Source organism: Bradysia coprophila, unplaced genomic scaffold (genome assembly GCF_014529535.1).
Source record: "Bradysia coprophila strain Holo2 unplaced genomic scaffold, BU_Bcop_v1 contig_24, whole genome shotgun sequence".
Taxonomy (NCBI): domain Eukaryota; kingdom Metazoa; phylum Arthropoda; class Insecta; order Diptera; family Sciaridae; genus Bradysia; species Bradysia coprophila.
Window position 1 is genome coordinate 1,191,963 of NW_023503501.1, and position 16,388 is coordinate 1,208,350.

Below are 16,388 nucleotides of genomic sequence, written 5' to 3' on the forward strand. Positions count from 1 at the left end.
CTGCAAGAAATAGTCGAAGAATAGATGTCGCTTATCGTTACGTAACATTATACAGACTAGTTAAACACTTTTATGTAAACTTTTATTTTCTCATAAGAATTAGTTGGAGAAAAACATCAAGAGAATTCGCTGGAACTTTCTTTTATCAGTGTAAGTGATTTTCACGAAAAATGAAGTTATTAGACAACAATAACCAAACCAAAGATGTACAAAGAAATATTAATGTTCAACTTTGATACAAATGATATTCTAAATAATCAACAAATTTTACATTCGAACTCGCCGTACATTTGAATTATGCTTTATTTCTTGAAATCACTTAGCGGTTGCTAATCGAAAACTTATCAAAAAATCGATTTCGAATCTGCACCTGCACGCGATAATTACTTCGACTCAATTTTTTAAATATTTTGCATGAAATTAGTCTACGAATCGTAAGAGAAATCTTCAGAATTTCTTATATAGTATAGTGTTACTATATAAAGTCAAAACCGATAGCTTTCAAGTCATAATCGAGGTCTTACCTTTATTAATTGAGTTTTCTTTGATAACTTTCAAGAATTCTGCATGTATATGTTTGTAAAATTGCCGTCATTAGTAATTACGAGAATAGTTGTAGATTTCCTTTATCGTTTCGTAAAACTGTTATTACTGTTAAACTGTTAGCGATAGATCATGCATGTTTACCAGAAATAGTCTGAGAATAGCTAGAGAAGTCGTTTATGTTTTTTAATATCAGGATTAGCGATTCTCACGAAAAAAAAGATTGTAGGACCACGAATACTTTTTAAATATCATTTCTAATTTTTCTGTGAAGAAATCTGCGTAAACTTAGCATTGCTTCACTCCGCCTGAATGTGAACTAGAAGTTTACTAACTAAACTTTGATGATAATCAACGAATCTTACATTCGAATTCTTTATCGGGCGTTCTTGATTGATATTTGTAGTAAGAAGTTAAAAATGTAAACAAACACAGAAAACGATGAGGCAATCCTAGGTAATCGTATCTACTTTTACTTCAAATAAATCGGTATGCTGGGAGTCTGGTAGATCGATTTCGTGTGCTACAATTCAAAACTCGGCCATATAATCGAATTAAGGTCCAATCGTTTGTGTGATTAAGATGTAAGGGCTCTAGTTCAGTGTAAAAAGTAATTTGGATAATTTTGAACTCTGTATCTGGATTCTTGCGAGAATTAGTCCGTGAAGTTATCAGAGAAGTAGTTGCAACTTTCTTGTATAACTTTCAATCTGTACATAAGGCCCCTTCCTTTGCACGGCCTTAAGTGAGAAATTAAAAATGCAAAACGCTTTTGGCACAAACAGCTTTTATGGATAACTTCAATATAAATAGCAGCTTTTATAAAAAAAAAAGAGAGAGAAGTAATTATGGATAAAAGAACATCAAATTATTTTTTTTTAACGGAAACCTACGGCACAGGATAAATTAGACCGAGCAGAGCGTGCCTTAAATTACATTATAAAAAAAAGAGAGAGAGAGAAGTAATTCTAAATAAAAGAATATTAAAATTCCAAGAAGAATTTAAGACCTTGATTCCCATTAAAAAAGGGCTCCTTTTAGCGTTCCGTTTAGAGTTTTTTGGCTCAGTTGAGTTATCAAAATTCTGAACGGAGCTCTCAGATCGAAGAAATTTTTTTAGTGGAAACCAGATCTGAGACAAAGTATAAATTAAGCGAGCGGTACCATTCGGAGCATGGTTGAAATATTGTGTATGGCTTTTTACTGCTTTCTGCGTTGTTTCTTAGACCCAACATCGGATTTTTTTTTGCACGAACTTCGTACAGCTTTCTCCAATCCGTCAGGTAGTTTAGATTCCTCAGATTTTTTCGTCTTTTTCGTTCGGATATTATCATCGTGTTCCTCGAATTTCCTTTTCTTTCCTTTCACCTCTTGTTCTAATTGTTGCACGCCTTCCGTCATCTTCCCATTAATTTTCTTCTTTTTTCGTCCGTCCACAGCAGTTCCGAAGATTCGTTCGACAGATTCGGTTTCGGATTTCTCAAATTGGTACATAATCTCGTCTTGCTCTTTTGTAGACTTTTTGGCAGCTTTTCCAGTTCTCTTTTTCTTATTGTTGGTTCCATCATCGTCGTCTTCGTTGACCATGTTCGACTGACCTTCAACTTCTGATTGTTTAATTTTTTCCGATTTTATGGATTTTCTCATCGAATCCTTAATGTTTGTACAAATTTTGTGTATAAGACCGTCAATTTGTTTATCGGTTTTTTTCGGCTCAATCAAACCAAACTTTCCTTTGTAACTCTCTAAAAACAATAAAGAACAACGTGTAGAAACCTCAAAAGGCATTTTTAAGATAATGAAGATATGAGAAATTGCATAAATTTTTTATCTTTTGTTGAATGTGAAGGAAGATGTGTTTCTTATATGACAATTACTTTCAAAAATATATTTATAAACTTTGTAATGGTCAAGTACTGTAAAGAAAATGGTCAGATATGGAATTTCAGTGTTTCCGTGTTCAGCTACTGTATTAAAAAAAAAACTGTGTTCAGTAAATTCGATTTTTTAGTGGGAAGTGATATAATTAACACTGATATCCGTTTTACTCAATTAGAAGAGATCAAATTACATGAAAAGAAACCCTACTTTTATCAGACATAATCCAAAGATATCGATCATCAAAGTCGAAAAATCTCTTTCAGTACGAGGAAAGGGTTTGAATTTGGAGTAAACATATCGGTCAAGTTTTTTTCAATGACAAGAAAACATTGGCTGTTGAAATTAGTAAACGTGTAGAAAATTAAGGCTCGGAATCAGGTCAGGTCGACCTGAAACCTGACTCAGGTCACCTGAACCTGATTTGACCTGAAACCTGATCTGTTAAATTTTGACCTGACCTGATTGACCTGAAAACCTGAAAATCTGATCTTGGAAAAACCTGAATGACCTGAACAACCTGAATTGACCTGAAGAATAAATATAGCAGAACGTGCAATTCAGCTGTTTCACTATTTAAAAGCTGTATATTAGACATCTGGTTTCAATTTTTCACGCGAAGATGATGATGCGAAACAATGGAGCGACGTTTGGAAATTTTGCAACGTTTTATTCAACAATTTTAGTCATCCCAAAAATTGTTAAGATATAGAACTCACAGTAATTTGTACGAATCTCTTTTGTAGGTCAGTGAATAGGTCGGAAATGTCGATAAATTTCGGTTTCATGGTCAAGATTACAAATTTTACTATCAGGTCATTCAGGTTGACCAGGTCATTTCAGGTATTTCAAAAATCAGGTCAGGTCAGGTCAGGTCATTTTTTTTTGAACGACCTGAACCCGACCTGACCTGATCAATCACCCGACTTCAGGTCACAGGTCAGGTTCGGTCGACCTGTTCCGAGCCTTATAAGAAAATCCATTTTTTTTGCTAATTATTGTTGTGATTTTTGTGAAAAATTTTTGGTTGCTGGCCACTTTAGCGATAGTCCTTCCTTAATGGTGGTCTATGCTGGCTTTAAGTACATGCTTGATATATTAAATGCGGTTAACTAAAAGTGCAATCCTAGATGATTACGCATTGTCGGCATAACGAAAATACGAATGAAATTAGGTGTAAGCCGTCACACTGACTATCGCGCAAATATAACTCAGCCAGACCCAATATCATTAGTCACATTCCTTATTACTTCTATTCGCTCTTTTCAGTTTTTGCAAGGTTTTACTAATCCTGTTTCACTATAATTGTACCTAGTTGCTTGCAATTAGTAACGTGTCCACTTCCGAAACACTAAATTCAAATCTTTCAAATTCATGAAGATCAGATACGTTCATCTTTTAACACATTTTTTCCACAACCCAACTTTCTTCTTCAAAAAATGCGTCGGATTTAATTGATTTTACTCTCCCACGTTTATTTTGACGACTTACCCCGGATGCAGTGCAACAGCTGAGACTTCTTGAAGAAAGCTTTTCCGTCCTGCCGCTTCCAATACACTTTGTTTAGCAGAAATTTTGGAGTGAAAATAGTATTCAAACATGCCTTGATGAAACCATTCTCATTGGACTCGTTGATGGTACTCCCCAAATATTTTATCTGCAAATTCAACTTATGACAATTGATGTGGAATATGATTACTTTTACTTTCTGGTACTCACCAAATTATCGACGATCTTAGGGCCCCGCAATTCAAGTTCAGTATCGTCGTATCGGCTGATTTTCTTGATAGGTAGCTTGATTTTCGGAGCTATCAAATCCGTGAATAGTCCATTTCGTTTCTTCAGCTCTTCTTTATTGTCAAAAACTTCGGTTGCCAAATCTTTTATTGCTTGTGTTAGTCCTGTTATGTGGAGCTTTATATCACGTAAAGCTTCCATGGTTCCGGTCAAAAGCTTTTTGTTTTCGAATAACTGGTCGTTGGCTTTTGTGAGATTTCTCTCTATGTATTGGACTCGTTTCTCGACGTTGAAATTGTTGTAGTCGAAAATAGGATCCAATTGATCAAGGTTGGTAGATTCCAAAGGCAGTTGATTTGCATTGCAACGATCGATCGGAGTTGAATCGTTGATGTTTTCGTTTTCGTCGATGGTGTAATTTGCAATTGAATTGCTTGATGGATCATTCCGTGCGCAGTCATTTGTTGATGTTTTATCTGAATCGTCGTCCTTTGAAGAGTTGCCGTTCAAACTGTCACCATTGCCTAAATGAGCCACACCTTCGTCTGATTCACAGTTGAAACTGCCGCTTTTTCTCGAGTATTGAATTGATTTGCCACCGTATGCTGAATACTTGACCGATTTGTATTCGATGGAACTGCTGCTTTTTTTCGACGTCGACGTCTTATCCGATTTGTTCGAAGACGTATCGCTCTCAGCCGACTCGTCTTCGCTGGAAGTGCCACAGTTCTTCGCTGTCTTAACAGATTTCTTCGAAGGCGCATTACTACATTCATCTGATTCTTCTTCGCTGGAGTTCTCATCAGTCGTCGAAATTGCAACCGAGTTCTTTGAAGATGTGTCGTTGGAAATGCATTCATCATCTGAGTTTTTTAGATCAGAATCCGAATCTCGATTCAGTGATGGTCGTTCACCCGTGTCAGTTCCAGTTTCTTCGGACATTAACCAATCGTTGACTTTGCTCGTTGCATTCACGTAGCTATATTCTTTCTCTGGGTGTACTTGGGTCTTTGAATCGATTTTGGATAGTTTTCTGATATTTTTGAAATCCGAACAATCACTACTCTGTGACGAAGACAAAGACGTTTCGAAGTCCACTTTCGGCCTTTTTCTGTCCTTTCGATTTTTAATGTAACTCTGCTCAAAGCTTTCCATGGTAGAGTGGTTTTGCGCAATGATTTCGGCCTTTCGTGCCTCTTCATACGTAGAGAATGTAGCTACAAGCGTATATCATAATAATTATCCTACTAAAACATTCAACTTGAATTACTGTTTACCTCCATTCATTAACAATCGGTATGAGTAAAGACTCCATTTTTTCGAGTTTTTATCAACATCAACAGCCGCCTTTATTTTCGCTAGAGCCCCACTTTTCGGAAAATAAATCCTTTTCTTTTTTCCAATTTTAGTTTTCCATTTTATAGGGACACTTGACACAGATAGGTCGGAAAATTCCGCAATGTTGTACATATTGATACGATTAAGAAAAACATAAAAATGTATCGCAGAGATTATGTAAGTACTTATGACGAATATGTTTTGCTTGCCTGATATCAGTGTACTGAGTTTTTTGAATATGAAAGTGACAATTTTCACCTTTCCAAATACACATGTAGGTCTGTATATATATACTAGCAGCACCAAATGAAAATATTTAAGATTCCATTTTCAATCAATCAATTTCCGGTACATACGTTAAGAATTGCCCGAAGGATTATTTTAATGTTCATTTAGTGTAGTTAAGCTTTCCCTATTTTCAGCAATTGTTCAGATTATCTTGAAAGGCTGTTTGATCTAGTTTTCTCTCATTTCGTTTCTGTGCAAACGTAGACGTTTGTATAACAGTCTTGCTGCGACAATTTTCTTAAAAACAAAAATATTTTTATCAATATGAACCGTGTGCGGGTAAATCAACTCAAGAGGGTTAGAAGAAATGCAACAAACTTCGTGAACAAGAGAATGAAATTAGAAATCGCTGAAAAGGGTAGGTTTTAGGTTTCATGTTACACCGGATATGAAAATCAACTTTTACATGTAATGGTCGTCCTCATAGACAACAACCCACCACTGTCGGTAGAATCTGCTTCCTCACTAAATTACTATGTAAGTAATATGGAAACCTCGGAAGACGAAGATGAAATCAGTCCGACCTCAGATTCTACAAATAATTCAAACCGTATGCGAAACCATCAAACTGATAACTTTCACGATGCCATCGCTAGCTGGGTAGTAAATTCAAAAACACCAGCGATGCACGTAGATTCGCTTTTGAGAATTCTACAAACAAAAGCTCCTGATCTACCAAAAACTTGCAAATCTTTACTTCAAACACCGAAAAATGCGTTCAAAAATATTGTACCCATGTGCCAAGGATCGTACTTACATATTGGTTTGCAGAACATTCTATACACATTTTTGAGCACGAACAACGTGAGCTCCAGGATTATAACATTGGACGTTGGGATTGATGGCACTCCTTCAACTAACTCATCAGATACTGAGCTATGGCCAATTTTGGTTAATGTACTGGGTTTTGAAGACATCTTACTAGTTGGATGTTATTTTGGAACTGGAAAACCGAAAGATGACGCTGAAAGTCCAGAAGAGTTTCTCACTCCTTTCGTTACTGAAGTGTTAGAAATATTGAAAAATGGTGGGATCGTTTTTCAGAACGAATCATTCGAGTTAAAATTTCGGGCCTTCGTCATGGATACACCAGCTCGCGCGTTTATTATGAACACTTTAGCGCACACTGGTTATCATAGTTGCACAAAGTGTACTGTAGTTGGAATGAAAATAGCAAATCGTACAGTTTTCCATGGGGTAGATTATGAACTTCGTTCAAATGTTACTTTCCGGAACCGAACACATCGCAACCACCACCACTCCGATGCAATTACTATGATTGAACGACTACCAATTGATTGTGTGAAAATGGTTCCAGTCGATCCAATGCACAATGTCTACATGGGAGTTATGAAACAACTCTTACTGCTATGGATTTGCCAAAGGAAAAAGCCCTATAGTATATCTGCCAAGAACATAAGGCTGTTATCAGAACGAATTGTGCTCATTGCGAACCAGTTACCGTCTGAGTTTTGTAGAAAGCCGCGTGCTTTGAAACTTTTAAAGCGTTTTAAAGCAACTGAATTCCGTCAGTTTGCGTTGTATACGATGATAATTTTGTTGGAAGGATTATTACCCTTAAACTATTATAATCATTTCCTAAAATTTCACTGTGCCGTGCGTATACTTAGTACACCTGATGATTGCATACGAAACAACGCGTTAGCAAATGATCTAATGACCGATTTCGTAAAAGAATTCGGTATTCTGTATGGTTACCATAATTTGTCATTCAACGTTCATTCTTTATTACATTTGTCACAAGACGTTATAGATCTTGGTTATCCATTGGACAGCTATAGTGCATTTAAATTTGAAAATTTTATCCAATATTTAAAGAAATTAACTCGAAACAATTATCGTGTGTTGGAGCAAATTCGTAATCGGTATTTTGAGAAATTTTCGATTAATAACTACCAAGGCGATTTCAAGAAACAATTGAAACGTAATAAAATTGATAAGTTCGGAAATTTAACTGATGCTCATATTAACGATATACATCTGTCAGTAAAATCTCCCAATAATTACATTGCAACGAGAAGCGGTATTGTTTGCAAAATTATAAAAATGCACGAAGGTGTTACCGGTCTTATTGTAACAGCATCCAAGGTGAAGGATGCATCACCTTTTTTTCTGAAGCCGATTCCTTCAAACTTATTAAAGATTTTTGTATCTAATACTGACACAACAGAAGATAAAACTTTCGCAATTCGTGTGACTGAAGGCGTGAGTAAGGTGGCCAGTGTCAAAATCAACGACCAATGTTTTTATTTAACATTGCTTCACTCAATATGCACTTAATATGTCAATAAACTTATTGTTCAACAGATTTTTTTTTTTATTATAAAATTGCCAATTACATTGAGTAGAACTGTTGTAATAAGCATTAGACAATGATGCACTTCACCTTGTTTTAAAAATTTCGGATTCTAATGCAATGTTAATACCAAAATCAAAGTACTCCGATTCAATTTGAAGTGATAGAATATTTAAACATGCAATCTGATACCTCAAATGTAAAAATCGATTGCGACTGTATATAAATTGGATGAAGTTGTGCAACATTTCATTTTTTATTATTCACAAGTTCTTTGCAGACATCACATAGTCATCTCTGTTTCATTCAATGTACAAAACATTATAAAAAAAGGGAGAGAAGTAATTCTGGATAAAAGAATTCGAATTCTGAAAATAATGTGAGACAAATAATGGGTTGAACCAGTAGTGTAGCAATTGTGACAAGTTTTAAGTAATATACGGAATTTGTTTTATTTGATTGCCGGCGTGACATGTTCGAAACATGTACGTAGAACTGGTGAAGCCATGCACATAAAGACTTGAAAAAGTTTGGTTTGTATGCGTGGACCATTTGAAAGACAGCTGAAATGAGCCTGTTCCCAGTATTTAACTGTATACTCTCATAATGGGAATACAAATATTTTAAAGCAATAAGATCGATACCTGAAATTGTCCTAATGATTCCTAATGTCAGCTCCAAGAAAAAGGTCGAAAATCATATACCCAACCAGAATAATATCTCTTTATTTCGAAATACACTTGATACAATTTTATGTAATGTCAGCACCTGCTGTCCACAATCTCTGATAATACTTATGCCTTTCGTGTGAATCGCTAACACTGATATAAGAAAACTTTGCTGACTTATCTTGCTATTCCCAGACTATTTCTTCTGTGCCTACATGGCATATCGCTTTAACAGTTTATACGAAACGATAAAGTAACTCTAAAGATGTGGTAGGTTCATGCAGAATTCTTGGAAGTTGTCAAACTCAATAGATAAGGGTAAGACCTCGATTGTGAATTAAATATAATTGAAAGCTATCAGTTACTTTATATAAGTACTAACACGATTTAAGAAATTCTAATGATTTATCTTGCGATTCGTAGACTAATTCTTGTTATAAATCTGAAACCTCTAAACGATTTCTTTAACTTTTCCGCGATAAAGTCGAAGTAGACATCACGAGCAAATAGTTAATTAGTTTTCATCTACCCCCTACTTTGTAATAGCATTGTCCACATAATAAACGTTTCTACGACGAAAATTCTGTAGTCTGTGTTTTGTCTGACAGAACATTTCATCATCGATATATCATTCCTTCGTTGAATATGACTCTGAACTCTAAAGTAATTCTAACTATAAAGTTATATTCTTCACTAAATTCTTTTCTCGTTAGTATTTCACGTCTGAGAATAGTTACAGAACTCATATCAAAAAACTTTAATGAAAAGTAATATACTCTTAACACAATCGATTATGAATTTTTGATATCTTAAAAGAAGTCCATCTTACTATTGAAGTATCAGAATGCAAGAAATATACATGTTGGAAATACGTAGCAAGAATTTTCATCTTTATATTTTAATTTACGTAAAAGTTGTCACTAATACAAGAAATTCCCAACGATTTCACTTACGAATTCTTTTCATGAGACCAAAATGCTCAAATGTTTTCTTCGACTTTTCGTGGACTATTACTAATACTTATTATGAAGTGTTGTTTTTGTATCCGAGAGTAATTTTTTTTTATATATAATTAACGATCAACAATTAAAGATTCCACCACGAAAATTCTGTGGTCAATTTTCTGTTTGCCGAAATCTAACATCGACGAAAATCAATCCATCGCTTGTAAAATTCGTTGAATGTGACTGTTGACCCTTAAGTTACATTCGTCGAATAAATTCTCTTCTCGGTTCTAGTAGGGTAGTGCTAGTCCTGCCTGTATTGCTGTGGCGAAAAACCTGACTTTTTTGTTAGATTAAAAAAGCTTCTACAAACCTAGTGCTTTCTACAAACTCTAATGAAAATTAGATTGCACTGAAACGGAAAGCTCGCGATATTCATTCAAGAGAACAAGAAATATTTCACTTTCTTCAGTCTAAAGTCAAGTATACAACCAGCCGCTAGTCGGTGAAATAAAGCCCAATTCAGGTTCGTCCGTTTACTTCATCCGTGTACTTGACAGATGTGTTCAAACAATAGAATGTAGGCGGAGTTTACGTAAACGGATGAACATCTGTTGTAAACGGATGAACATCTGTTGTAAACGGATGAACATCTGTTGTAAACGGATGAATTTTTTTTTAGACTGAAAGCACATTTAACGTTACGAAAATTTGAATTGACAGTTGCTACCTTAAGAGCCCGTACAGAAATTCTATTTTTTCGTCGCTCAGTAAACGCGCTGAGTTAATGAAAGTGAATTTTGACAATTGTCGTTGCAACATACACAAAATTTAATCAATTGATTTTCATTATTTAAACACATAATGACTAACAAATTATTATTATTCATTAACACGAAAATCGAAAACCTTTTTACATCAAAAATGTTAAGTTTCACTGACAAGATAATTCTTCACGGACAAAATCTAACAGACCTCCCACGCCAAAAATGAGCTCCTTAATTCAGGAGTAACGAGGAAATTTCTTAAAAATCAAGAGGATTCAGGAGGTTTTCATAGTCATAAAATAAGGAGATTCGTGACTGTTATCAAAGAAATGAACGCCAATGCACAAAATATTTAAGGCTCAATTGTGAAAAAATCGAATGACTTGTGTTCACTTTATTCGTAGTTGTCTTCGTCCGAGCTTCATGTATCCACAGCCCGTTGCCAAATCGAAACGTGAAAACGTGATTTAATTTGCGAATCTTTGTAAAATATGAGATTGATATGCGATTCTCTCGGGTAATACAGTCTTACATATAGTGTTAGATCTAAATCTGTTAAATCTGTTAATCAGAATTAATTTGAGAATTTAAACAGTCAATCGGTGATTAACATTGATTAACCGCTATATTTCACGTTTCTTTGTAGTGTTTGTAGTCGTTGGACAGGCCTCTACTATTCGTGACACGACAAACCTACTACTACAAATATTCTCTAAAATTCCAAATTTCACCTGGACAAAGTACCTGGTCGATCCAAAGACAGTCACCAGTGCAGACATTGTACTGAGTCCTACACATTCGAATCATTAGGCCACGTTCTTGGTTACTGTTCCCGAGGCTCACTTCTACGCAATAAATGACACAATCTTTTACGGAGTGCAATAGTAGAAGCACTACGGAAGAAAGGCTACATAGTATATGAAGAGAAGGAATGTATTGTACAAGATGGAACTACAAGACCAATCGATATTATTGCCATCAACGAAAAAACTAAAATCGGCATAATTCTGGATCCAACTGGCCATTTTGAAACAGGAATCAACCAAGACGAAGAAGTTGACTTGGAGAAAAGTTTAATCCGAGAACCGTGCATTCCCGATTTGAGAGCAATGTACGATCTAAATCAAATTGACGTATATGGCCTTTTGTTTGGTGCAAGAGGAACCGTTTTCAACACATATGAAAACATTCTTTACCCAAATTTCTATTAGTGCGGGTCCTTAGCATAAAAATAGTGCAAACTATAGTAGAATCGTGTGCTTTGGACCAGTGATTAATATAGATATGTAGATTTAAAAACGATTACTATCCCTTAAGAAACTCACCCTTAACCCCTCCACCCCTATTTAAAGTTTTCAGTGTAGATGCAACTTGAATGAATAATTGTGAACTGATTTCTTCACATATCGTAGTGATATACAGCTCAAATGAAAGAGGAAGATTCAAGCCTTTTTTCAGGATCCTAAAATTTTCCACAATTTTCCGATTTTCCACACATTTTCCAATTTTTCTTCTGTGGTAGTTATGAATTTGCAAGTTAAATTTAAATATCTTCAAAAGTTTGTTTTGAAAATGAAAATTTCTTTTTGGATTATTGTTTTGTATTTAATTTGCCACTACTTTCCCGAAGAGACCTCTTTTGGATTTTTCCGCCAGGTGCCATTTTTGTGTTAAATTTGAGCTAGTTTTAAAGAGATTTTTTTTGACAAAAAAAAACTTTAGGTCGTTTTTTAAGCAGATTACTTGTTAAAACTACTATAAATTACTGAAAAATAGTAAAATAGTTGATTTTCAAATTTAGGGACAGGGTTATGATATGGTATGGTATGTGTTTATTATGCCAATTTGTTACCCCTTATAAACTTTGACCAAACCTGTAACTCTCGCATTCAGATCTAACAGAAAATAATTAACATCATCATAAAGCTGCAGATCTCAGCTTTACGAAGAGACCAATGGACAGCAGATTGAAAAGTAATATGCTTGCAGTCAGTCAGCATAATGTTCAGAGAATTTTCCTTACTTCTCTTAATCGTCATTTCAAACAAAATGACCGAAATCATGACTGAAATTCTCTATTCAGGCTATTTAACAATGATATCCATAATAATTTTTGAAATATTTCACGTTTGCAAAATAAGAAATTCATTTTCAAAAGCTGAGATTAAGTCTGAGGAGGACATAAGTATTTTTATTGCTTTATGTAAACTCAAATGTTCCTCAATTTGATATTTCCCTACTTTAATCATTTGATTATTATTTTACTTTAACCGCACCTAAATTTCGCTTATCTGTTGACTTAATGCCCTCCTTTAAAGCCAAAAAAATAAACCAAAAATTCTATCATTTAAATAGCGTTTATGCAAATAAAATTGAAATTGTTTTTGAAGATAAAAGTTGTTCCGCAGTTCCATACACAACGGTGCCGTACATTCCGTACAGTTGATGCAGATAAAAAGAATTTATCCTGCAAATTTGCCTAAGCACGTCATACAATCTCAAAGCGGAAAAAGTTTTTTTTTTAATAAGCCCAAACGATTGAACGAACCCTTTTAAGCATAATTTTTCCATAAAGCATTTTTTGCTTGCCTTCTCCTCGTTATAAGCTTAACACTTCACCCTTTCATTTTAATAATAATTTCATTCATGCAATTATCCAGGTTTTTCGTTCGCGTTCCACCTACTAACTTTCAGTTTTTTTTTTGCGGAAAATATTATCGAAATAAAAGTATATAGAATTTTGTACAACAAATTGTTCGGCGGTGGTTGTTGCGGTAGCATTTTGGGCACGATAAATTTAGCGCAAATCTTTGGCGAATGTAATGTTCGTTATTGCTTTTTGAAAGGCGGATTTTTTCTCCGTTCCGCAACGATTGAACGTAGAAGACGGGGTATAAGAATTTGCTTTGAGGAGTAAATGTAGCACGGAAAGTTGTTACTTTGTATTTATAAATTGCATGTACGGGAGGCAGTGTAAGAGAATAAAATTATTAGATTTAATGTTACTATCAGGTTCGTAGCTTTGGGAAACTGCAGATCCTGGAACGTGATAGGGCTTTCCCTAGATACTGGTCCCATTACTTTCCAACAAAAATCGGACAAGATGTAAGAATGCCCCTTTTTGTACCCACAGTGGACTATCTGGATCCTGATGGTTTTATTGAGGTAATCCGGTCTATTGAGGTAATCCAAGCTCCAAATAATGTTGTGTGGCAGTAAATGCTCGTAAGATTTTCGCTTCACTACATTTGCCTCTGCAGTGAGGGTGTCCTGTGAGAATCGCTTCTTTTGCTTTTACTGCTGAATGACAAAGTTGGCCCGCAGCCTGCTGTTAGATTCGCAGATTTCTGGGAGGAGAATGAAACGACTCATTATTAAAATAAACTGCGAATTTTAACAGAATAAGACTCATAACCAATTCCCTCTAAGGCTTACTTACTCGAGAGCAGAGCATAGATCACTAGATTATGTGAAATATCATTATCACCGTAATTCCAAATCTACTTCCGTTTTCCATTTTCTTTATCAATTCTGCGTAATCAATTCGCTCTACCACTTCCTTACATTTTTTGTGATCAATTCCTTCTACCACTTCCTTCCATTTCTTGTCGTCAATTCCTTCTACCTTCAGAATTTCCAATTTCTCGCGACCATCAGCTGGACTATGACTTGTACTACTCCTAACACCACTGACAGCATCATGAAATCTTTGTTCCACTTGAATGTTGCATTTCTTTCAATATAACTTGTTCCGGCTTTTATGTTTTCTATTCCATGTACGGTACCCAAGGTCTTGTATTTCATGTTCTGCCGATGTTTTTAACATTATTACGTGTGTTTTCTATGTTCCGTGATTTCGGAGAGTTCCGAATGTTCACAATTTAATCGTCGATTACATTAAAAAAAATATTTTCCAATTCCCCGTTCTCTGGGCCCATAACCTGTTAGATTCTAAGTTTCCGGTAGCAGAATGAAACGAATCATTAGAAAATAAACTGCATTTACTGATGAAACCAGGGCCTATTTTAAGTAATTTTAATTACCAAAAATTACTAAAAATTAATAAAATTACCAAAAAAAATGAGTAATTTTTTGGTAATTTTAGTAAATTTTTGAAATTTTTAGTAATTAAAATTACTTAAATAGGCACTGAATGAAACGTCCGAAACCAATGTCGAATATTAACTGAATAAGACTAATTAAATAGCTTTTTCGAGAGCATGGATCACTAGATTATGTAAATTATCATTTCCAAGACTGAATGACCAGACTTACTCTCAGTATACTTCTAATTCCTAATTGATAGACCAGACCACACTTAATCGTCGTTCTCTTAATGGACAACCTGTATTTGGAATCAATGCTGATATCGATTTACAATGAACACATTTCCAATTCAACCCGAAACACCGAAAAATTAGTCAGATCACAAAAATTCAGCACCAAAATTATGTAGAATTAAACATTAGTAAAAAAATTGTTTATCTTTTCTTCGTAATCCCGTTTTATCAATAAACGTATACCATTGCTGATACGAGACCCAATGTAGACAAATAAAAGAAAATTTACTCAACATATTTCTGCCAAAAGTAGATATTTTCGATCAAAGTGAAGGTGTGTGTTGTGAAACGTGGCAGAAATGAATTCTCAAAAACAGTGGATACCCGACCCACACAACCCTACTCAATGGATACTGAATCCGAACTTTCACCGACCCGATGAAGAAGCGCCTGTCGTAAGTCTTCCGGTTGTAACGGAATATCTAGACTTCCATGGCCCTGGTTTCCATTGCCCCGGACCAGAAACCTGTTCGCACATTTCGCACCAAAGTCAAGCACAACGTGGACCACCGTTTATTGATATGCATGGACCGGGATGGGATTGCACAGGAGGTTCCGATTGTCCTTATTGAAATTACTTGTTTAATGTTTTAAGATAAATAAAAACAGAAATTGAAAACAGCTAAGAATCAATGGCATTCATTTTTCTGGTGTTGAGCTTGTCGCAGGGCCTATTTTTAGGAACTTATTTCCTAAAAATTCTTACAAAACTCCTAAATTCTGAAAAATAGGCTGTGACTTGTAGTGACCATGAACTTTGTAATATGGTGCAAAATATTCAATTGGGAAAATAATATACCGTACAGTCGCTCCCACTTTTGTTTCAGTTTCTTAGCACCTCGGAACTGGTTGATTGAATGTTTCTGGTTTTGATAAAAACATATCCTGGAAAATAAACTAAATATGAAATTGAGTGAACGAGTGATAAACGAATTTTTAATCAATGCAATAGATATGCAGATATGAAACGAATATTGTGACTTTTAGTCTTAGTTTCAATTTTATGCTATAATCCGGAGAGCGCTCTGAAATCAAAGCTTTTTTGAAAAGCCCCTGTAATGCGGCAACATTAAAATTCACTATATTTAAGAATAGTATAATGTCATAGGCAAGGCGTCGGTAGCGATAGCTTTGTTATGATTAGACGGCATACTCATGATTTTTAACCTCTCACATTCAACAAGTGTTGGTATAGTCATTGAATTGACAAATATGTATGTTGCCGGTTATTGTGACTTGTCAACTTTAGGCACACCGGGAAGTGCTAAGGGGGTCGAGGAATACCTCCAAATAAATTTCTAAAAATCAAAAATTTGACTTTTGATTTTTATAAATTTATTTGGAGATATTCCTCGACCCCCTTAGCACTTTCCGGTGTGCCTAAAGTGCCTGCTCGAGCATTATCCTCTACGTGTTACACATTGAAATTAATTGCGGCTTGCCAACTTTCGGCACCCTGGACTTTACTTAAATCGTCGAGGAATGCCTCTAAATAAATTTCTAAAAATCCAAAACTGAATTCTAGATTTTTAGAAATTTATTTGAAGGCATTCCACGACTATTTAAGT

The 16,388-nt window shown here is 35.0% G+C and overlaps 1 protein-coding gene across 1 annotated transcript; it reads left to right on the forward strand.

The window, feature by feature from the left end:
• Positions 1-6,056: 6,056 nt before the first annotated feature.
• On the forward strand, positions 6,057-7,558 carry LOC119078138. The gene is made up of 2 exons (XM_037185613.1): positions 6,057-7,473; positions 7,550-7,558. The coding sequence occupies exons 1-2, from the start codon at positions 6,196-6,198 to the stop codon at positions 7,556-7,558; spliced, it is 1,287 nt and encodes a 428-aa protein (XP_037041508.1). The 5' UTR covers positions 6,057-6,195.
• The last annotated feature ends 8,830 nt before the right edge of the window (positions 7,559-16,388 follow it).

Coding starts and splice junctions, on each gene's coding strand:
- LOC119078138 (XM_037185613.1), top strand. CDS start 6,196: ATGGTCGTCCTCATAGACAACAACCCACCACTGTCGGTAGAATCTGCT.